Raw genomic sequence first — 23,376 nt, 5'->3', positions numbered from 1 at the left:
ATTAGTTGAAAAGATGCCATTCCCCTTTCGTTGCTCCCTCTCATGGTGTTGCTGGTAAAATAATAATAATAATAACTAGGGATGTGCCAAGCACCCAACTGGGTCCAGGAGTCCAACAGACCCCACCCCCTGCATCCATGCTCCCTGACCCAGTTGGGCACACTCAGCACGAGCGCGGACATGCGCTCAAGTGCTCGTGAGTCCCCCATGAGCGCTTGGCAGCTGCCCACCCTGGCTGCCGAAATCGTGCACTTCCACTCTGCATTGATGGCGGCCCAAGCCAAGCCTCAGAAGAGAGGGGTCGACGCTGGTGGCAACAGGGTGAGTATCCGCAGAGGTGGGCGAGGGTGAGTTCACTCACCCCCCAAATAATATAGAAACCACATGGGAGGTCAGCAGGATAATGCAGAGAATCATAGAATCATAGAATCATAGAATAGCAGAGTTGGAAGGGGCCTACAAGGCCATCGAGTCCAACTCCCCGTTCAATGCAGGAATCCACCCTAAAGCACCCCTGACAGATGGTTGTCCAGCTGTCTCTTGAAGGCCTCTAGGGTGGGAGAGCCCACAACCTCCCTAGGTAACTGATTCCATTGTCATACTGCTCTAACAGTCAGGAAGTTTTTCCTGATGTCCAGCTGGAATCTGGCTTCCTTTAACTTGAGCCCGTTATTCCGTGTCCTGCACTCTGGGAGGATTGAGAAGAGATCCAGGCCCTCCTCTGTGTGACAACCTTTTAAGGATTTGAAGAGTGCTATCATGTCTCCCCTCAATCTTCTCTTCTCCAGGCTAAACATGCCCAGTTCTTTCAGTCTCTCTTCATAGGGCTTTGTTTCCAGACCCCTGATCATCCTGGTTGCCCTCCTCTGAACACGCTCCAGCTTGTCTGCGTCCTTCTTGAATTGTGGAGCCCAGAACTGGACACAAAACTCTAGATGAGGCCTAACCAGGGCCCAATAGAGAGTAACCAGTACCTCATGTGATTTGGAAACTATACTTCTATTAATGTAGCCCAAAATAGCATTTGCCTTTCTTGCAGCCATATCGCACTGTTGGCTCATATTCAGCTTGTGATCTACAACAATTCCAAGATCTTTCTCGTTTGTAGTATTGCTGAGCCAAGTGTCCCCCATCTTGTAACTGTGCATTTGGTTTCTATTCCCTAAATGTAGAACTTGGCATTTATCCCTATTAAATTTCATTCTGTTGTTTTCAGCCCAGCACTCCAGCCTATCAAGATCACTTTGAAGTTTGTTTCTGCCTTCCAGGGTATTAGCTATCCCACCCAATTTTGTGTCATCTGCAAATTTGATCAGCGTTCCCTGCACCTCCTCGTCCAAATCATTAATAAAAATGTTGAAGAGCACTGGGCCCAGGACTGAGCTCTGCGGCACCCCACTCGTTGCCTCTCCCCAGTTTGAGAAGGTTCCGTTGATAAGTACTCTTTGAGTCCGATTCTGTAGCCAACTGTGGATCCACCTAATAGTTGTTCCATCTAGCCCACTTTTAGCTAGTTTGTTAATCAGAATGTCATGTGGTACTTTGTCAAAAGCTTTGCTGAAGTCAAGATATATGACATCCACAGCATTCCCACAGTCAGAGATGCAGGCCGATGCTGCACAGGGCAGTCCAGTCTCGGATGCAAGCATGGCTCTTGCCACAGGGTTTCTCTATGATTATGTTACCAGGATTGGTGGTGAGAAGTGAAGTCCTGAGAAAATAGCAAATCATGCTACTGCCAGAACATATTTATTTTATTTTATTTAAAATGTTTATATCCCACCCTATATCAATAAGATCTCAGGGCGGCGTACAGATAAAAGCATACATCATAAAACAGTAAATATACACAGCTAAAAACAAATTAAGCCATAAACCAAGTTAAAACAAAAGCAGTAAAACTATTAAAACAGTTAAAACAATGTGCCAACTTAGTGCATTCAACCATTAAAAGCTTTGTTAAAATGCCATGTTTTCACTTGGCGCCGGAATAAAATCATAACATATGTATCAGCAGGATGAGACAAAACAACACCAACAATGTTGAAGTGTAGAATGCTCCTGTTCAGGGTTCTAGACAGCAATCCATGCCCTGTTCCAGGATACTCCATTCTATTTCCCGTCCTGTTTTTTTCAACCTACCCCAACCTCACCCAGGATGCTGGGTATTCTGAGCGTGCTTAGTCTTCATGGAGCTGTTTTTGTCCCCCACACCCTTCAATTTAGGATATTGTTCTAAAGGGTTTGTTTGTTTGTTTGTTTGTACTTCTGCAACTCTTAGAATTACCCTAAGCCTAAAATGACAACCTCTTCATTTTGGCTATGTAAGGATCAGCAATCAGAGAAAGAGTGTGCTGTTCATACATAGGACTAAAAGTTAAATTCACTGTATTCACACATTAATATTACCAATATCTGCAGGGTATATGAAGATGCTCACCCCACATACCTGCCCTTTTCCGCATTGTTTTCAGGGATCCAGAAACATGGACCACAATCCCCAAAACAAAATCAGATGTGATTCTAATTGTGAACTGTGGAATGCCAAATCCACATAAGCACAGGAGAACTTTCAGTTTCCATAAATGGGGCGGGGAGGGTGTGTGTGTCCCATCTGGTTGCAGGCTTCTGTTTTGTCAGGCTGTGGTCATGGATGGTGCTTGATCTCCAAGTTCTCAGTTGGTGCACATCTTTGTTTCATTTCAGAGCCGGTTTTTGTGGATGCCCATCTCATCCCTGATGGCACTGATCCGAATGATGCTAAAGTGTACTTCTTCTTCAAAGAGAAACTGACGGACAACAGTGGCAGCACTAAGCAGATCCATTCAATGATTGCTCGAATATGCCCTGTAAGCAAAGATTTGTCATATATTATTCAGGACGTCAAGTACCCAGATGGTTCATCGGAATAGCAAAAAACAGAGTACCTTGTGCTAAACAATTGGAAGTTCTAAAATCCCTATGCTGTTCTATTTAAAGACATCAAATTAAAATATGGCTTCTCGTTGCAGTAGACCGGTTGTGGAAAGCCACAAACGTTCCATGCCAGATTTTGCAAAGTGTATCCACAGTGGAATAGAAGGCTGCATAAGCAAGATTAATCTGTTCATTAAGTAAGCTCATTTATAGCAAGCTTCCAAGTATTTAGCATTATTGACTTTCTCGATCCATTCCACTTTGCATAACTGGATGTAATTTTTTTTCAACAGAGGCTAATGGAATAATCCAAAGAAGTTTGGAAGTGGCTGAAACTAGAGCCTTTTGGGGGCGTGCGGAGTTTAAAACTATATCTCTTAACTTACATTTTCTGGATCCCTGATCTTCCCACACACAGCTATTCCAAGGACATATAAAGGATCATCCTTAAAGCAACTTTTTTTCCTATAGACGTAGGATTTGCTTGAATTCAGGTTCCTGTAGAGAAAGCAACTTGTGTATCTCAGCTTATTTGGTTTTCGGAACTCAATGTGAACCCTGGGGTTTTAGCAGCACTACACAGTTAGTTACTCCATAAATGGAGATGAAACAACCATTCACAGAAGACATCAACATTCTACACGTTTCACAGATACATTGGGTAGATTTGCCTACTATGTAATCTACAGATGTGAGAAAGAAAGTCTGCAAATGAGCTGTACATGGCAGCTGTACATGGCAGTGTACATTGTATAGTGGAAAAATCTCCATGCTTAGCTATTCCTCCCATTTTACGTATGAGATGGTTGAAATGACCAGTTTATTGTAGCAATAACATCTGTGGCAGGATATTGTGCCATGTTTTCTCTCATAACGTAACCTGCTTTTGGCTAATCACAAAATCTGAGAAAGTGTAGCTGTCTACCTTTTGTGGCAATCTCACTATTAATTTGTGGCCACTGCCCTATTAATTGGAAACTAGAAGCCAGTGGCTATCATCAACAATGCCAGTTGCAATCACAGAGACTTGCATGGAACCCAGGGCCTCCTGGGTCTAGGGAAAAGTATTAATATTGCAAGGCCTCGATACTCTGCTCACTTCTTCCTAGGGGCCCATGTGCACAAAGGCAGCAATTATGGCCACTGTTTGCCTGAGACCAGTGAACTTTGTTCTGAGGCAAACGGTGGTTCAAACACGACACATCCTCACCTTTCAAAAGTGCTGCATCTGAAGAGAGCCATACCATTCATCAGACGTCACAATAATATGAAAGTTTTCGCCACCAATAAACTTCTCAGCACAATACATTTTCTTTAGAGCATGATTGAATGCATGGGCAAGTAGCTTATGGCCCTCCAGATATTTCGGCCTACAACTCCCATCAGTCCTTTTCCAGATTAGCCAAAGTTGAGGGATGCCAACTTTGTTGGCCAAAATGTCTAGAGCTGCCCACCCTCCTTCTAATGTATCAATGAGTTAGGCTTTCTCATTTTAACAGCAGGGGTGAGCAGTAGAGTAGATCTGTTGTATTTTACATTTGATTCTTCTTTCTCAAAACAATATGACACATGTCTTAGGCTTTGTGTAGCCTTTTTGTTGCTGTCAAGGTGCCCAGAGGCATTTTTCAGAAGACACTAAATGTGATTAAATTATTGCTGCTATAATGAAGCCCAGATGACTCCTTCAAAAGCCTGGGGCACAATTCCACTTGAATTGTCTGTGCCAAAACTTGCAAAAGCAAGTGTCAGAAAAATATGAGTTGGACATATGTGTTGTTATGTATCTGATGGCCTTACTAGAACTTTAGCATCAAGAATCTTTTCAACAAGAGTTGGATAGGGTCTAGAGTTCAGTGGAAACTGCAACAAAATGTTGCAGTGTAGATAGCTCCATGTTCAGGATTCCAACTACTCTGGTGGCTGGAATAAGCACACTACATCCTCATTGGGCTGTTTGCAAGTCCCCCCTGCCCTCTAAGGTTTTAACCTAAAGATTTGTTTTATTTTTGCAAATTGGGTGTTTCCCCAAGTTTATTTATTTGTTTGTTTACTGCATTTCTATACTGCCAATAGCCTAAGTTATCTGGATGGTTCACAAAAATTAAAACCATAAAGTACAATTTATGTATAAAACTTAAATCACAATATAAAAGTACAACCAGAATAAAACTGAGCAGCAATGCATAGATTTAAAATACAGATTTAAATACAGATTTAAAACAGCAAGTTAAAACACTAGGATGATGAAATGTTAAAATACTGAGATAATAAAAAGATCTTCATCTGGCATCAGAAAGAGTATAATGTAGGTGCCGGGCAAACCTCTCTAGGGTGCTCATTTCGCATCCAGGGTGCCACAGCAGAAAAGGGCCTCCCTCTTGCCTGTGGATGGTTCAACAGAGAAGTAAATGCTTGTTCCATTATTTCATTCCACATAATGTTTGTTCTGAAAGGAAGTGGTTAAAGGATTTGTTAGTATTTATTCATTTTTTAAAAATTTGTGGCATTTGCATACCACTGGATATAATAAAATCTCTCCATGGTTCAAAATATTAAAATACAATATTAAAAATACAACATTTAAACACAGCAGTAAGAGACAGCATTAAAACAGTTCCAATTAAAGTAAAAATCGAGGAGCAGTAAAACAGAGCAACATAATTAATTTACTTACAGCCCAGGGAAAGCCTGGGTGAACAAGTGTGTTGTCAACAGATGTTTAAACGATGTAACATTGTCTGCCTCCTGAACTGCACAAGGGAGGGTTTCCCAGATGGTGGGTGCCATTTGGGAAACCCACCAACAGAGATATTCCAACTCAATCCAAATTGTATTAGGGTGCAGTCCTAGGCAGTGTCTGGGGGATATAGGATTGCTCAGTTTCCTGGCTCTGAATTCAAAGACAAGGCTTCCTGCCCCCTGCCCCTCTTAGCTGGTACAGAGCCAACCACACCAGCTACCTCTCTGTGCTCAGTAAAAGAAGTGCAGAGAAGGTGAAAGGGAGCATTCCTGGAGTGAGGATGGGAAGAGACCAGAGTTGGCTTACACCTTTCCTTATCACCACCCCGGCCTCCTTCACACACCCTCCCTGAAGCCTCTGCTAGATGGGGAAAATTGCCCATCTAGCAGAAATGCAGCAAGGGAGGCACAAGGTGGAGGCTTACATCTATTCAGGGGGCAATACATACCATTGCATCCTAAGCTTAGGGAGGAAGGCAAAAAATTGTACGTTGTAAGTTCAATGGCCAGTGGAAAAGTGCTTGCAGATATCAGAAGATTCCCCCCCGCAGTTTCTAAATTATTATTTTTCCTTTCTTTCCCCCCCCAGAATGACACTGGTGGGCAACGTAGCCTTGTAAACAAGTGGACAACCTACTTGAAGGCAAGACTTGTGTGTTCAGTTATGGATGATGATGGCACAGAGACCTACTTCGATGAATTAGGTATAATGGTAGACATTTCTAAATCGGAAAACATGTTTTATCTCTGAAATTTTGACACATTTGCTTGCAAGGGCCTTTTCAAAGGTTGTTCAATCTCACAGAAAACGTTAGGAGGACAGTTGGCTTAAAACCTTGCCATTTCATTTCTGTATGTTATCATTTCTTCCATATACGATGTGCTCAAACATTGGCAGTAGTTATATTGCACAAAAGCTGTTGAACATTTCCCTTGAAGACAAAGACTCTTAAATTCACAGTGCAGGAGCAAGCCCCATGGAGTTTAGTGGGACATTCTCTCAGTAAGTGTGAATACTTCCATGTGGACTTGCACAGTCCACTATTATATCGATATATGTGGAATTAGTTTGTCTGAAAGGTTCACCGTATGGTGGACCACAGTGCCACTATGTTATTAACATACAACAATAAATTCTGTTCGCTGGAAGAAGAATAGCACTGGAACCAAGCAGGCACTGTAAAAATTGCTGCTTTGAAATTGCTCATCATTTTGAAATTTTGCTTGATAAGACATGGTACCGCTATAATAAATAAGTAAATAAATAATGCTTTCAGGCAACCCAATTCCAAAGGGTTCCTCATGGTGATGGGAATGCAACATGGTTGTCTTAGGGCTCATCTACACCAAGCAGGATATTCCACTATGAAAGCAGCATGAAAGTGGTATATAAAAGGCAGGAGCCACACTACTGCTTTATAGCGATATTGAAGTGCACTGCAGGATCTACACTACTGTTTTATAGTGGTACTGAGGTGCACTGACAACTGTTGGGGCCCATGACACAGCTACACCAAGCTGGATAAAACACTATGAAAGTGGCATGTGGTATGTGTCAATGGGCCCCGACAGTTGTCAGTGCACTTCAGTACCACCATAAAGCAGTCGTGTGGCTCCTGCCTTTTATATACTGCTTTCATACCACTTTCATAGTGGAATATCCTGCTTGGTGTAGATGAGCCCTTAATCCACCCTATGGCTACTGCTTGCAATTCAGCCTGCTGTGGCTGATGAAGCTTTTGTCCTTCCTTTTCCTGTGCTGCTATCGCAAACCTTTCTCTGTTGTTTGTGGTATCACCACAACCCCAGTTCCAGGCGTCATGATTCTGTTAAAAAGTTGGCGTGCCTTATAAGCAAGAATGTGGGTGCCCTGGAACATAAGAAACATGGGAGGAAGAGCTGAGGTGGCAGCAGCCATCATGAGCACAGGACAGGGGATAGCCTCAGGTCAGTCAGGGACAAAGGTTGACCCTTGGATGGTCATGTACGAATCACCAAAAAAAAGAACAAAGAGGTCTGGATTTGCACACTCTAATTTCCATAAAATTCACATAAACTAATAAAGGGCACAATCCTATGAATGTTTACACACATTAAAAAAGTTCTAAAACTCCCAGCATGCCCCAGCTAGCATGGCTGGCTGGGAAATGCTGCAAGTGTGGGATTTTTTTTTTCTGTCTAAACATGCATAGGGTTGTGCCATATGACGTATAAAGGTAGGGTGACCACATGAAAAAGGAGGAGAGGGCTCCTGTATCTTTAACAGTTGAATTGAAAAGTGAATTTTAGCAGGTGTCATTTGTATATATGGAGAACCTGGTGAAATGTCCTCTTCATCACAGCAGTTAAAGCTGCAGGAGCTATACTAGAATGACCAGATTTAAAAGAGGGCAGGGCACCTGCAGCTTTAACTGTTGTGATGAAGAGGACATTTCAGCAGGTTCTCCATATATACAAATGACACCTGCTGAAATTCCCTTTTCAATTCAACTGTTGAAGATACAGGAGCCCTGCTCTCCTTTTCATATGGTCACCCTATATAAAGGCACATTTAAAAATACTTTCTGTAATTTAAATAGAAATATAATACCTCTCACTGTGGACAGGTGACCTGTTTGCCTACTCAGTCTGTTGACCAGGTGCTGACTGTTGATGGGAAACTTCAAGGCCTCTACTTTTATGTTTTTTTCTCTATAAACTGGACTTGGACTGGATAGCCCTTGGAATACGTTCTTTGGACAATCCTTCAAATAGGGGACTTACTCTATAAAGTCCCCTATGCATGGCAGCCCTGGTTGACCCACTTGCCAACTTAACGTATGGTTGTCATGTAAGCCAGATTAACTGGCATTTCTTTTATCCTCTTATGTTATAAAAGGATCTTGTCACTGGCATAATATAAGCATAGAGTGTGATTTTGTTTCCATTTATAGCCTAAACAGAACATTCTACTGGCTTCAAATGGAATAAAGTCCAGTTGTTGTCAGCTGTTTTAAGTTTTGTATTCTATGGGGTGTTTTATAGTATTATGTGGGCATATGATGTGTGCTACTTTTTAATTGTTCATGGATTTTATTGTGTTTTAATCTGTATGTTGACTAAAGACACTTCGTCTTCGAGGCATTTAAGAATAATGGTCAGGATATGTGGGATGCATTCGAAAATCACAAAGTGGCATACACTGATTTATTTAGTAGCTATATTGTTTCCCCCCACAGAGGATGTGTTTCTGCTAGAAACAGATAACCCCAGAACGACACTGATATATGGCATTTTCACAACATCCAGGTAATCTTACATACTTATTAAAGAAAATCCTCAGATTCAATTTTTCATGGGCATGGAAAAAGTGAGGTTACTCCCATTCAATAAATGTCTGGATGTGTTTTGTAAATCTATGTCAACTAAGGGATGTTCTCACGAAGTTGTTAATTATTGCAAGCAAACGTTTTCACTGCTAAAAGCAATTGCTTTCTCTTCCAAAGATAGCATGGCAAAGGCTTTTTGTATAATGATGCATCATCCAATCATCACACAGTGGTCTGATTGCCCAGAGATTATAGTGTGCTAATTCTGTGCGTATTTTGAGACTTTACCCTCCTTGGCATGGCTTGCCATGTCATGCGAACCCAGCAAGGGTGGCTTGTTGTCATAGCAAAGAAGGCACCCCCGAATCCTAGAAGTAGGGCTGTGCAGGCTTCAGATTCAGAAATCTGGATCACGGAGGCCATTTTATATCTTATCTGCCATTTTATGATGGATCTGCCATTTCCTTGCACAGCCCTGCCACTCCCGGCATGCAGTGCCTTGGACGGCTGCACTTACCAGGGCCCAGGAACAGAGGACATACATGTACTCGCCACTGCTGCTATCGCCTGCTCCTCGGCGCCATCACCGGATTCTCCCCACCATCGCCTCCTCCTCAGTGTGATCACCAGCTCCTCAGCGCAATCCAGGATGCTCCAGTGACATTGGAGGCGTCCCCACATGTTTCGCAGGTGCCCTGCAGCTGCCTGCTTCGCCCCAAGAGCCGCCCACTTCCTTTACCAAGGTGGGCAGTTCTTGGAGGAAGCATGCAGCTGCAGGGCACTTGCGGAACACATGGGGACCCCTCCAAGGTCACTGGAGCATCCTGGATTGCAGTGGCTATCGTGCCAAAAAGCCTGAGATGGCAGGGAGAAGCCAGAGATCGCTCCGAGGAGGTGGGGAGGCGGTGGCGATCACAACAAGAAACTGGCGATAGTGGGGAGAAGCTGGTGATAGCAGGGAGAAGCCGGTGATGGCAGGGAGGAGGAGGCGATTGCACTGAGAAGCTGGCAGTGGCAGGGAGAAGCCAACGATGGCAAGGAGGCGATAATGCTGAGGAGTGAGTGATGGCGGCAGTGCTGAGTACACGTATGCTCTCTGTTCCTGGGCCCTGGTAAGTGTAGCCCTCCCAGGCACTGCATGGTGGGAGTTGTCGACTGTATGGGCCTAGGGCTGTGCAAGGAAATGGCAGATCTATCATAAAATGGCAGACCCATCATAAAATGGCCTCCGCGATTCGGATTTCCAAATCTGAGGCCCGAGGCTTGCACAGACCTACCTAGAAGAGTCCATGGTTTCTGGGTGGCTTGTTAAGCACAGCAACAAGCCAGCCTGGCCGGGTTCACATGACATGGCAACGTGTGGTGGCAAGGATAAGTATGCTAATCGCCCCCACCTGGCACTCAACCAGCAGGCGTGATAGGGGAAATAAGTCTCTGTTGTTTATCCCGCCCCGCCCCCCGAACCCATGATCATGTGAATCCGGTAATTGTCAATTGAAAGGCAAATTTGACTGCAGTCTTCATGTCGCTCAGTTTTAGGAATTCCAGAAATATCTTGAAGAAGACCATTTTTCTACTGCTGTTTTGTAGTAGAAAACAGTAGCCATTTTTTGGAGCACAGACAGCAGACTTCTTTCTCACAGTGACGTGATACATACGCTACAATTTAAATTTCTAACACCTTAGCCCTTGGCCCCAAAATATATTAGAAATGATTTCCCTTGACTTCCATTGAGGGTGGTATATTTATGTACACACACGCACACACAACACACACTGAATATGTAAAACAGCTGTCTGTCTATATTTCTGTTACGCACCCCACCATGGTAAATGGATAACATACATTTTCATTTCTCATAAAAGCAATGAATATGGTAATTCCTTTCTTAATTGCTTGGCAATCAAAAGCATCATTTCGACAGCTGAGACTCTGTTTTCTGCACTGTCAATAGTGTAAGAAGGGAGTTCAGCAGCAGGAGTGGGGAAAGACCACATTTATGATTACATTATGTATTCAGTATGTTTGACCTGAAAATTGGTTAGCCTAATTCATACGGTGAAGTGGAAAATGGGCAAGGTTCAAGGAACCCATATAAGGTGGTAGCAAAGTGAGTGCTGAGTCTATTCCAGGCCCTGGAGATATTTCCTTCACTCTATACAAGGTTTATACTGGCTTAGGTTTCTTTCACCGCATAGCCACAATGATTTTTCCATATATTTTAAAAATAACTCCAAAATTGGACATATAGTATTATTAAAAGTCGAGATCTTAATGGATTTCATTTGACAGCAGTGCCTGTGATTCTTCTACCTCCAAAGTGTAGAAACATGTTACAACATAGAAGTGTAATTAATTTTAATTAAAGCCCATTTTCCTAAGAGCATTTCTGAGATAAATTACTTTTATGGGAGGAACCATGATAAATTAGACAACGGGTACATTGCCTGAAGTTATGAATTACCAGATCCATGGTCACCATTATTTTTGAAAGTGGGGGTGCTAAACATGTACGCTGATTTTAAGATGACAGATGTGGTCATGGTACATTATTCCCTGAGAAAAATATTCAACATGCTATTATTGAGAGCCAGTGTAGTGGTTAGAGTATTGGACTGGGAATCAGGAGATCTGGGTTCTAGTCCCCACTTGGCTATGGAAGCTCACTGGATGAGTTTGGGTCTGTCACAGATGCTCAACTCAACCCACCTCACAGGGTTGTTGTTGTGAGGACTAAATGGAGAGGAGGAGGATTATGAGTGCTGCCTTGGGTTCCTTAAGGGAGGAAAAAGGCAGGATATAAATGTAATAAATAATAATAATAATAAATAAAAATTAAATGATAAAATTCATATATCTTGTTAGATTAAGGGGGGAGAGAGATGGTCAATAATCTGAAAACCTTTTTATCAAATGAAATCTGATATAAGGTGTCTGAGTCAGATGTACTCTAAATGTCCAGAAAATAGCCTAACTTTCTCAATGTATGTTGAGGACTTGCTCCTTATGATATCAATATTGTAACAGTTATGAGATTCTTGTAATATGATGAATTTGCATTTTGCATTCTTATACACATTTTGCATTTTGAATTTGCGTTTTGCATTCTTACGGATAGCTCCTCCATGTTCAATAAGCGCATGAGGGGGGGAATGGCATGCCATGCATTTGGAAGTAATGTAAAGGGGAGCTATGCTCTGACATCTGTATGCACATAGATTTACTCCATGTAGTTGGGCACAGTAGGCCCCTTTCATCCTACAACCAAATGCGTGGCCAACAGGGACTGCAACCAATACGGTGACCCTATGAAAAGGAGGACAGGGCTCCTGTATTTTTAACAGTTGCATAGAAAAGGGAATTTCAGCAGGTGCCATTTGTATATATGGAGAACCTGGCGAAATTCCCTCTTCATCACCACAGTTAAAGCTGCAGCAGCTATACTAGAGTGACCGGATTTAAAAGAGGGCAGGGCACCTGCAGCTTTAACTGTGGTGATGAAGAGGGAATTTCACCAGGCTCCCCATGTATACAAATGACACCCGCTGAAATTCCCTTTCCAATACAACTGTTAAAGATACAGGAGCCCTGTCCTCCTTTTCATATGGTCACCCTAGCAACCAATGACTTCACCAAATGCATGTGGAGTGTCTGTAGAAGGCTAATGAGATTATTTCTTTAGAATTTAAAAAAAGTGCTATGATAATTATTTCTGTAGCGCTTTTACACTCTTCTCCCTCACTCAGAATATTAGAGCCAAAGCAGATGTTACTCTAAATTTATAAGTAGCAGCTATGTCGTCTTTTCATTTTTGCTCTAAAGAAGGCACAAGGGGCTTGATCTAGATCTTAAAAGCCCCCCTACATCCCCCTCACACTTATACAATAGGGCCCCAATCCCACTCTAGAATAAAAATTAAATAAAGATGTAACTGCTAGACACACACAAAGTAATGTCTGTTTGGGCTCTTAGACTTGGGCTCATCGCCATCTGCACTGCAGGAGTTAATAGTACTGTTGGAAGGATTGTAATAGGATCATGCATTTGAAGAGCTTTGAACACTAGAAAGCACTATATGAGTTGTTGTTGTTGTTGTTGTTGTTGTTGTTGTTGTTGTTATCATCATCATCTGGTCCCATACTGCCAGTGGGGCACTTGAGAATGAGGAAGAGACTTGCTCACTCTTAAACATTTCTACTCAGCAATATATCCCATTGAGTTCAGTGGGGCTTACTCCCAGGTAAATGGGTATAAGGGTTGCAGCTGCAGCCTCCTGGCTATACCAGCTCCTAAAGAAATGGTGCCATCTCAGTGTGAAAGTGACCATGCAATTAGCTAGCAGCAGTTCTTCAGTAACATCCAGCACTTATCATGGAGTCAAAGACCAGGAAGAAACAACATCAACAAACACTACAAAGCCATCCAGCATAGTTCAATGTGAGGTTGGACCAGTTCCGAAAAGGCTGAGCTATCACAAGATAACTCTTCCCCCCCACACACACACACCCAAAAAGAAAGTACAATAAGAGAAAAAACCACATTGGTGTGATGTTTTGTTGAATTTGGACACAGACTGCAAGATGCAGTTCTTAACATGCTAAGTGGAATCAAATAATTTGTGGAATGTATGCTTTGCACCTTTGAAGCAGGTCAGAATGTTTTTAGAGACTTTATGTGAAAGTCACAAGGGCATAGCATGAACAGATTTTCCCCTTTTCTTCCCTAGTTCTGTATTTAAAGGCTCTGCTGTGTGCGTCTACCACTTGTCTGATATCCAACGAGTGTTCAATGGGCCATTTGCACACAAGGAAGGCCCAAACCACCAGCTGATCCCCTATCAGGGAAGGATTCCTTACCCACGACCTGGGACTGTAAGTACACTGCTGTATACGTGTAGCTTTGTTTTATCTTTATTATCCTTAGGCATAATCAGTCTGACACTGGAGTGTTCCATCTGATCTTGGGGGCCATATTTCAGGAAGAGTGAAGACAAGTTGGCCAGGATTAAGAGGCAGTAGAGGTGATAAAAGGAAGCAATTAATGGTTTTGATGTATGTGGGAAGACTGAAGGCTCTGTACTGTGTTTAGCCTAGGGAGAAGAGGATGGCAGTTTTAAAAGACAGCCATAAAAATTAAGGTAGATCACTCCACCATCTACTCCTGAGCGCTAAGACAAGAGGCCCTGAGTTGAGGATGCAGCAACATCTATTTAAGTTAAATACTGGTAGGAAAGTTACCGATGTATCAGGACATTTGGCAAATGCAGGTTGTGTGTGTGGGGGGGACTGCTTATGGGAACTGGGGAGTCTCTCTCTTTTAGGGCTGTGTCACGACTGATGAAGGAACTGAAATCTCTTCTGTGTCAGGAGGACTGATGAAAAGATAAAATGCACATGCAACAGCCACTGAGACAAATCTGTTGCTGATTTGATTGAATGCTTGATTGCTGATTTTGACTGAGCTTGATTGAACACGTCCCCATATTTAGAAAACAAACCACAGCACCTCCCTTCGCATAGCAAATATAGGGTGACCGTATGGGAAGGAGGACAGGGCTCCTGCATCTTTAACAGTTGTATAGAAAAGGGAATTTCAACAGGTGTCATTTGTATATATGCAGCACCTGGTGAAATTCCTTCTTCATCACAACAGTTGAGGCTGCAGGAGCCCTGCCATCTTGACCAGCCACAAAAGAGGCCAGGGCTCCTGCAGCTTGAACTGTTGTGATGAAGAGGGAATTTTACCAGGTTCTGCATATATACAAATGACACCTGCTGAAATTCCCTTTTCTATACAATTGTTGAAGATATTTATTTATTTATTTATTGCATTTTTGTACCACCCAATAGCTGAAGCTCCCTGGGCAGTTTGCAAAATACAGGAGCCCTGTTCTCCTTTCCATATGGTCACCCTAGCAAATAGAATGCCATGGAAATGGCTAAGATAGACTAAAGTCATGAAATGTAGGTTCAGATCTGGAAGTGATAAAAGTATGGGATGAGGTGAGAGCTCAGCGGTAGAGTTTGCACAGTGGCATGTGGAAGGCCTCCAGTTCAGACCCCAGCACCTTTCAGGCTGAAATCCTATGCATGCTTACCTGGAGCTCTCTGGATTTAGCTCCACTGAATTCCATAAGATTTAATTTGTAAGCCTAAACTTGCTTAGGGCTGTACAATCAGTTGTGAACATAAGAACATCCGAAGAGCCATGCTGGATCAGACCAAGGGCCCATCTAGTCCAGCATTTTGTTCACACAGTGGCCAACCAGCCATCAGCCAGGGATGAACAAGCAGGACATGGTGCAACAGCACTCTCCCGCCCATGTTCCCCAGCAACTGGTGCACACAGGCTTATTGCCTCAAATACTCGAGAAAGCACACATCATCAGGGCTAGTAGCCATTGATAGTCTTTTCCTCCAGGAATTTATCCAATCCCCTTTTAAAGCCATCCAGATTGGTGGCCATCACTACATCTTGTGGTAGTGAGTTCCATAATTTAACTATGCACTGTGTGAAGAAGTCCTTCCTTTTATTTGTCCTGGATCTCCCACCAATCAGTTTCATGGGATGACCCTGGGTTCTAGTATTTTGAGAGAGGGAGAAAAATGTCTCCCTATCCATATGCATAATTACCATGCCTAATTTTGTACACCTCTATCATGTCTCCACTTAGCCTCCTTTTTTACAAGCTGAACAATCCCAGTTAATGTAACCTTCCCTTGTGCTGGGACACATCTCCATCTGAGAACATGGAGAGCCCTTACCAGATGAAGGAGTAGATAGGACAGGGCTAGATGGACCAGTGTTTTGACTCGGTGCAGGGCAGCTTCCTATGTTCCATAGTTTCCCAAGTGAAGGGAAGGGAATAACATACACTGGTTTTCCTTAAGTAGAAAATGAATGACATTGCAACTCCCCACTAAGGTCACGGCCAATTTATTTCCTAATATCCTGTCTTCCTTTTTCTGACTCCTAGGGGAACCTGCAATAACAGTTCAGTGATTCCAGACAGAGAACTGCAGCAGCCTTGTTAGCAAAGATCAGTTACCCAGCTGATTAGCAGTGAGAGCTTTGCTGATAAACTTGTAACTGAAGCATAATGGTTGCTAATGGAACTGACGATTAAAATAATTTGATTAGCTTAGGCAGATCTGGTTCCTGCATATGTGGTTTTCAAGTACGAACAGTACAAGGGACATGTGAAACTTAATTCCTTTGAGTGTCAAGCAAAGCAATTCAGCTTCACATGGAGATGAATGAATGTACAGAGTTAGGGTTGGTTTTTTTTAACAGATAAAAGGTGAATAAAAGATAATGGTGGCTTGTCTAGCTTGCATTCCAGAGGTTCATTATTTTTATAGTATTTCTGTGACATATGAATTAAGTGATTCATTTAACGAGGTTTAGTGGGCTTGAGATTGGTCACATATGCAGGAAAATTGCTCTCAAAAGATCATTGACAATTTCAAGTTATGTTAGTTGAAAGATGACCACCATTCTCTCTGTTTAAGGCCTTAGCTAGACCTAAGGTTTATCCCGGGATCGTCCCGGGGTCATCCCTGTTCATGTAAATGACACACAGGATATCCCAGGAGCAGGCAGGGATGACCCCAGGATAAACCTTATTTATTTTTATTTATTTATTTATTTGTTACATTTATATACCGCCCCATAGCCAAAGCTCTCTGATAAAACCTTAGGTCTAGCTCAGGCCTTAGACTAGCCTCTCTCTGCAAAATGGGAATAAAATCATGCTGACCCAACCTCACAGGATTGATGTAAAAGTTCCAGAGTCGATACATGTGAAATCCTTTGAACATATTAAAGTGCTATAGAAATGCTAGTAGCAGTAGCATGAGAATTCCCTGCCACATCTTCCCATGCAATTTAGCATGGAAGACAACAGGCCATTTATTATTTATTTATTTATTACATGTCTATCCCGGCGCCCAATAGCCGAAGCTGTCTGGGCAGTTCACACCAATTAAAACCATAAAATGCAACATGATAAAACATAATGAGGAAGTTTTAAAAGTTTAAAGCTACAGTATAAAATCAAAACAAAACCTAGCAGCATTGCAAAGATTTAAAACACAGTAACAGATTTAAAACAACAGAAACTAAAAGATAAACATGCCTGGGAAAATAAGGCAATCTTCACCTGGCGCCCAAAAGACCACCATGTAGGCAACAGGCAAACCTCTTTGGGAAGCTCATTCCACAACCTGAGTGCCACAACAGAACAGGGCCTTTTCTTAGTAGCCACCCACCTCATTTCATTTGCCGGGCCTCCCAGAGACATTCCGCTAAAGATGATCTTAGGGTCTGGGCAGGTATATATTCTTACCTCAGATTATATACCTTTCTCATATATGTATTTGTGTGTGTATGAGTGTGCATGTGTGTATAGTGCAGTCTCGTGTAATGGATTGTGCCCTAGGAAACTGTAATCCAGTAATAAGGAATGTTTGCAAGATCAAGCATTCCCTTGTTAGGGAAAGGGGTGATGACTGGTTTGGTGGGCATTGATATATCTGGCCCTTAGTCATACACTGTTGTATAAGGACGTATGCGGATTTCATTTCAATTTGCAAATGGTTCAAAAATGCCCCGTTCACAATCCTAAATACGAACAGATACACATTTTCTCTGAAAATGTTCGCAAATTCCTGAACTTGCTTTCATGTTCACGAAATGTGTACTTGAAAAATCCGCAACTTTCTCAAAGTGTGCCACTTCCTTAAAATATGTAAATTTCTCAAAAATGTACACCTTTCTCAAAATGGAGAACTTTGTCAAAAGTCACGCATTTTAAATCACCCACGCTTTAGTCTCCGGGGTCGGGGGGGAGGGAATTGGTGCAGTTTGCCTGTTTGCACAACTTTCACATTGAATAGCTGTTCGTTTTGTACAATTTTCCCCACTCACACAATTTGAACACTTTATTGGAAAAGTGAGTGCGATTCAAGGAGAGACAAGCAGCGAGCTGATGTTTGGCGAATCTGGGCAAGCTCAAACATTGCTTGTTCACCCAACCCTACTGTTGAACTCCCTGAATCCACATGATTCTGAGTGTAAGAAGAGGACGTGTTTGAATGTTTCCTCACTTAAAAATTGCCTACATGTTGAAGGTTAGCAGATCAGGATGAGAGTGAGGTGAAAACTAGCGTGTGCAGACAAAATACACATGGGGAAATTCAAACACACTACAACCTTCATCCTGAAGTGGTACAGTCCAGGAAAGGCTGTGCTATGTGAAATTTTAAATTATTTAGTTTGGCTCTTAGTTTTGACGAATAGGCAATTTGACGAAGAGTAGAGAACACTGTTTGGGGTCATGCTTGGAAGAGTATGAAATATTACAGTATTTGTTCAACTCAGAGGAGTGCATTCTCTTATGAACTATTGCAATAGCATTCATCTCGAACAAAAGCATGTGGATAAGCCCAGGGCAAACTGGGGACGGGAGACCATGTTATTCAGTTACAGCTAGGATGAGTTCCTATAGTATTTGGCTTTGCACTTCTTAACTGGCAGAAAGAGAGGTCTCTTGTGGACATAATGCAATTTTTAAACATTCCCTTCTATGTTGGTAGAATCTCTATGCAGTGAACACATCTATTTGGTTTCTCAAATGCAGATTTAGGGAATCTACATTTAGTCTTGGTATGAAGTGGAAGTTATGGCCCAGTGATAGATTTAGGACTGATATGCATGTTCAAAAAGAAAGAAAACACAAGGTAGACGCCCTCTTCAGCCATTATATATAGAATTTAGGTCAACTCAAGAGCACTGAATAGCTTCACCCCTGACATTGTGGACATATCATAGAATAGTAGGGAATAGTCCAACCCCTTGCTCAGTGCAGGAATCTACATTAAAGCATACCAGTAGCCCCCCTTCATGGCATCTATGCATATAGCTCAAATGTCTGTAAAGAGAGGGTCTACATGGGTACAAATGTACATGGGGCCGCCTCCGTGCAACCCAGAATCCTGTGATATAAGGATTTGGGGTCACGTAGAAGCATCCACATGTACAGCTGTTCACTTAGCACCCCCCTCTCTGCAGATGTTTGCACTCTAGGCAAGGTTGTTAGGGGAACTGTGCTTCCAGCTCATGTCTTCACCTAAACTGCAGGAGTAATGCCTGTGGAGGGCAAGGGAGAAATTGTAGCTTGAACCTTTTCCTTATCCTGTTAGTGTTCTGCAATTACAGAGCAAGCCTATGCATGTCTACTCAAACGTAAGCTGGGTGCCCTGAGTTGAATGAGAATTACCCTGAGTAAGTGGATATGAGATTGGAGTCTTATTGGTGGAAGTGTGGCGGTTTCCACCACTCCACATGAAGGAAACATTAGAGTATGCAATCCCTTTGCTGCTGTCTGAAGGGGTCCGATCCCAGAAAGACTTTGTCTAAACATAGAGAGCATTGTCCCTAAATTATCCATTTGGTTCCCAACTTCGGGTTCCTAGCTGATGTAGGACTGCAGTTCCCATAATTCCAACCAGCACGGCCACAGCTTGGGGGTGATGGGAGTTGTAGTCCAACGCTACACTAGAGGCCTTCAGAGGCAGCTGGAAAACCATCTGTCAGGGATGCTTTAGGGTGGATTCCTGCATTGAGCAGGGGGTTGGACTCGATGGCCTTGCAGATCCCTTCCAACTTTGCTATTCTATGATTCTATGACTGTATGGGGACCTAAGGTTGAGAACCACTGATGGACAAGCTGGATTGGCTATGTTTTTCCAAAAACATTCACAAATGGCTCAGAGGCATTTTGCAACAGGCTGATGCTCTGTTAAATACTAAGAAGGAAGAGCTCTTGTGCGCTCCTCAGAGGCATCTACCTTCCATTGGAAAAAGAATAGTGGACTATGTGGACCTGGATCTGAGTCAGGAAACCAATGCTTACATTCTTCTAAGGCCAGCCATTTGAGCAACAGTTGAAGTGAAATTGAATAAGGTTAGGTAATACATTCACTTGGCAAGAAACGGGCCCTGCAGGCTTTGGCATCTCTTCAAAACATACCAGTCATAGCAGATATTCCTACCACAATCAGCTATGAGTTATAGAAAAAACTCAATGACGTAATGTGCCTGTTCATGCTGGGTTGCAGACTGTCTGTTAAATCTTATTTGTCATCTAGACTTTATACAAATCATCATCTGGAGCTGCAGCATGTCATAGAATGCGTTATGGGTCTTAAATCATCTCTCAAGTAAGGGGGAAAATCTGTCCATTAAGAGACTATATAGGAGGGATGGGGAACCTGTGACCCTTCAGACATTGCTGAACTACAGTTCCCATGTGTCCCTCACCACTGAACAGGCTGATGGGAATTGGAATCAAAGAACATCTGAAGAACTACGTGTTTCCCAGCTCTGATATATAGAATGCTATGGTATAGTTGGTTAATCTTGTTGGGGTACAAAACATAGGTGTGTCCCAAAGCCAGTATGAAGAGACTCCTTTTTATGGCCTACTGAAGGCCATTCATGTTGACTCTCTGGCGCCTTAATTGTTGTCCCATGGCAAATTTAGAAAATACTTTTCTCTTCCCAGTGTATAAATAGCTTTGCCCACAAATCACATTCTAATATTGGTATGTTGTGCATATGTATAGCAGTGGACTCCCAAGTTCACAATTTCTGGTGAACAGGGCTGCGATGTCCCCCTCTCCCATAAGCCTTGCTGGGACTGGCACAGAGGAAGATCAAGTTATAGTACTGCTCTGCTCCCCCATGTGAGGTAGGGTACGGGCTGGAGATTGAGACAAATCATTGGTCCATCCAGTTTTCTCTTCTGAATGGCTGTGGCTTTTCAGGGCCTCAGGCAGAGACCCTTTCCAGCACTACCATCAGCGATACTTACAGGTGGTGTTTTTTTGAACTTAAGACCATTTGTATGCAAAGCATGTTCTCTACTAGGGGTGTGCACGGACCCCCCGCTCCACCCCGCGGGCCGATCCGAAAATTTCGGATCGGCCCGCGCCGCTCTGCCCATACTCCGCTCCTCTTCGCCGCAGAGCTCCGGCTCCGAATCGGAGCTCCGCAGTGGAGGGGAGTGGTGCCAGGTAAGGCCGGGAGAGGACGGCGGGGGGTTACCGGGCCCTGCCACCGTCGCCGCCCGTGCGGCAATGGCGGCAGAGCCCGGTAAGGGACCAAGGGGGAGGGGGGCCTTACCTGCCTCCGTCCGCGGTCCGTCAGCTTCTTCAATTGAGCCCACGGTTCAGCCAGGAAGTCTGGGCCACAAGTGCGGCCTAGACTTTCTGGTTGAACTGCGGGCTCAATTGAAGAAGCCAATGGACCACGGACGGAGGCAGGTAAGGGAGAGGAGGGGGGGTTACCGGGCCCTGCCGCAGTCGCCGCATGGGCAACAGCGACAGCGGCAGGGCCCAGTAAATCCCACTTACCTTTCCGGCGGAGCTCCGGATCAAGGCGAAGGATCCGCCTTCACCTCGATCCTCTTCGCCATGCTCCGCCGGCCCCCCAATCCTCTTCGCCTCCGCCTTAAGGGGAGGTGAAGCACCCCGCTCCGCTTCTAATTCGCCGGTCCGATTAGAAGCGAAGCACATCCCTATTCTCTACTATTTGTGTATCAAATATTGGTAGGCAACCTTTTAGGGCTGAAACCCCCTCCAGGTAACTTTCAACATGAAAAACATCATATATTACTGAGGTGCAGCCCAGAAGCAGGAGAAGGAAATTTTTAGCATTGCACTGGAATAGGATTGTGAGAACAAGTACGTAGGAAATGGTTGGATTGTAAGGCTTTTGGAGTATAGTGACTCAGGTTTTTCTTCTAATTGTTAAAGCTGTGTCTCCTAGGGAAGGGCTAAAGTGAAGAGACAGTAAAGAGTGGATTAGAGCTAGTAACTAAGTCAGGGAGGGTGGCTGCTGGTACAAGCACAGTAAACCATTGTCCCTGCTCATTACATTTTCAAAGTTGGAGATTCTTGTACTGCTGGGTAAAATGAGAAAGATTAGGCCACATGGGAGGAACCCTTGCTGTGACTTCTCCCTGTGCTTTTCTTGCCCACGTTTCAAGAGACGTAAGATTGGGCTTCACTCGTTTGGGCTCACACTTCTCACATTACACTGGTGCTTCAGGAAAGAGTGGTGCTTCCGTGGTCCACATGCTGCTAGTGTAATATATGTAGGGGATCACTGAAGCTACAGTGAAGCTATGAAACTACAGTGGCCCAAGGAAGGTTCTGTAGAAGATGTGGATTGTGAATCAGGCGAAGAAGGTGGTTTGATTTGTTGCATTCCAGTTCAAAGACATGATCAGCTAAAACCAACCATGGCTAGAATTTTGGCCCAGGATGTGGGAATCTGTTGTTCAGATCCCAACAAAAGGTGAGGCAGAAATAAAAAGACGAGCAGATGCATAATTGGATCTTTCTTTCTTTCTTTCTTTCTTTCTTTCTTTCTTTCTTTCTTTCTTTCTTTCTTTCTTTCAAAGTTCATTGTACTGTCAACTGTTGGCAATTAGAAAACTAGTTCAAGGAAAATGTAGATCTCTCTTAATCTGATTTGACTTTGACATTGCCTTTCATGGACATCTTAGCCTTCGTTGTGATTACACAAGTTCACGCAAGTATTTCCCTCTTACGAAAGCTACAGGAACTGGTTAGAATACAGTCTTTACGTGATGAGCCTGGTGCGAGCATAAATCTGCTTAAGACCCAGTACAATAAACTGGTACCCTAACAAATGTGTTTGAGGAAGATATGAGCATGTATGTGTGCTTGAGTGATGGCTCTGGCAGAGCATCAAGACGTGTTTCAGTGTCCTTGTAGTATTAGCAAACCTTGGGGGGTTCTACTAGTCCAGCAAAGTAGTTTGTTCATGGTGCTGGAGGCAGGCTTCGTCCTGAGACATATTATCATTGTTAATCAGCAGACAGGGATGTGCCAGGGTTAGAATGAAGTCACTTTGGGGGGCAATGCAGCAGTGGACAATCTTACCAATATTTCAGCCACCCAAGAAGTGGCAAAGTTTTTATTATGGCAAAATCTTCTGCAGCTAACTTTCAAAATGGCACTTTGACTTCAAGAGCCAGGGTGGTGTAGTGGCTAAAGTGTTGGACTGGGAGCCGGGAGATCCAGGTTCTAGTCCCCACTCAGCCATGGAAACCCACTGGGTGACTTTGGGCCAGTCATAGACTCTCAGCCCAACCTACCTCACAGGGTTGTAGTGAGGATAAAATGGAGAGGAGGAGGATTATGCACACCACCCTGAGTTACTTAAGAGGGAAAAAAAGGATGCAATAATAATAAATACACCACTCCATATGCTATCACAGCTATTCATACCTTTAGAATTGGGATGCCAGAGATACACTTGGATCAATTTGAATGCAGCAAATTGGTGAAATAACTAATTGTGTGATGATGTATGGTCTGT

At 43.3% G+C, this 23,376-nt stretch overlaps 1 protein-coding gene across 1 annotated transcript in view; it reads left to right on the top strand.

Moving 5' to 3' along the window:
* Nucleotides 1-23,376, top strand: part of SEMA3C (semaphorin 3C) — a 171,530-nt gene that overhangs the window by 117,757 nt on the left and 30,397 nt on the right. Inside the window, exons 8-11 of the mRNA XM_063134220.1 lie at nt 2,707-2,849; nt 6,245-6,359; nt 8,874-8,943; nt 13,691-13,835. Coding sequence (XP_062990290.1) covers nt 2,707-2,849; nt 6,245-6,359; nt 8,874-8,943; nt 13,691-13,835 — 473 coding nt within the window. The remainder of the gene's footprint in view (nt 1-2,706; nt 2,850-6,244; nt 6,360-8,873; nt 8,944-13,690; nt 13,836-23,376) is intronic.

This window comes from Elgaria multicarinata, chromosome 9 (genome assembly GCF_023053635.1).
Source record: "Elgaria multicarinata webbii isolate HBS135686 ecotype San Diego chromosome 9, rElgMul1.1.pri, whole genome shotgun sequence".
Lineage (NCBI taxonomy): Eukaryota > Metazoa > Chordata > Lepidosauria > Squamata > Anguidae > Elgaria > Elgaria multicarinata.
The sequence above is the reverse complement of the archived record's forward strand: the minus strand, read 5'-3'. Positions and strand labels throughout refer to the sequence as shown.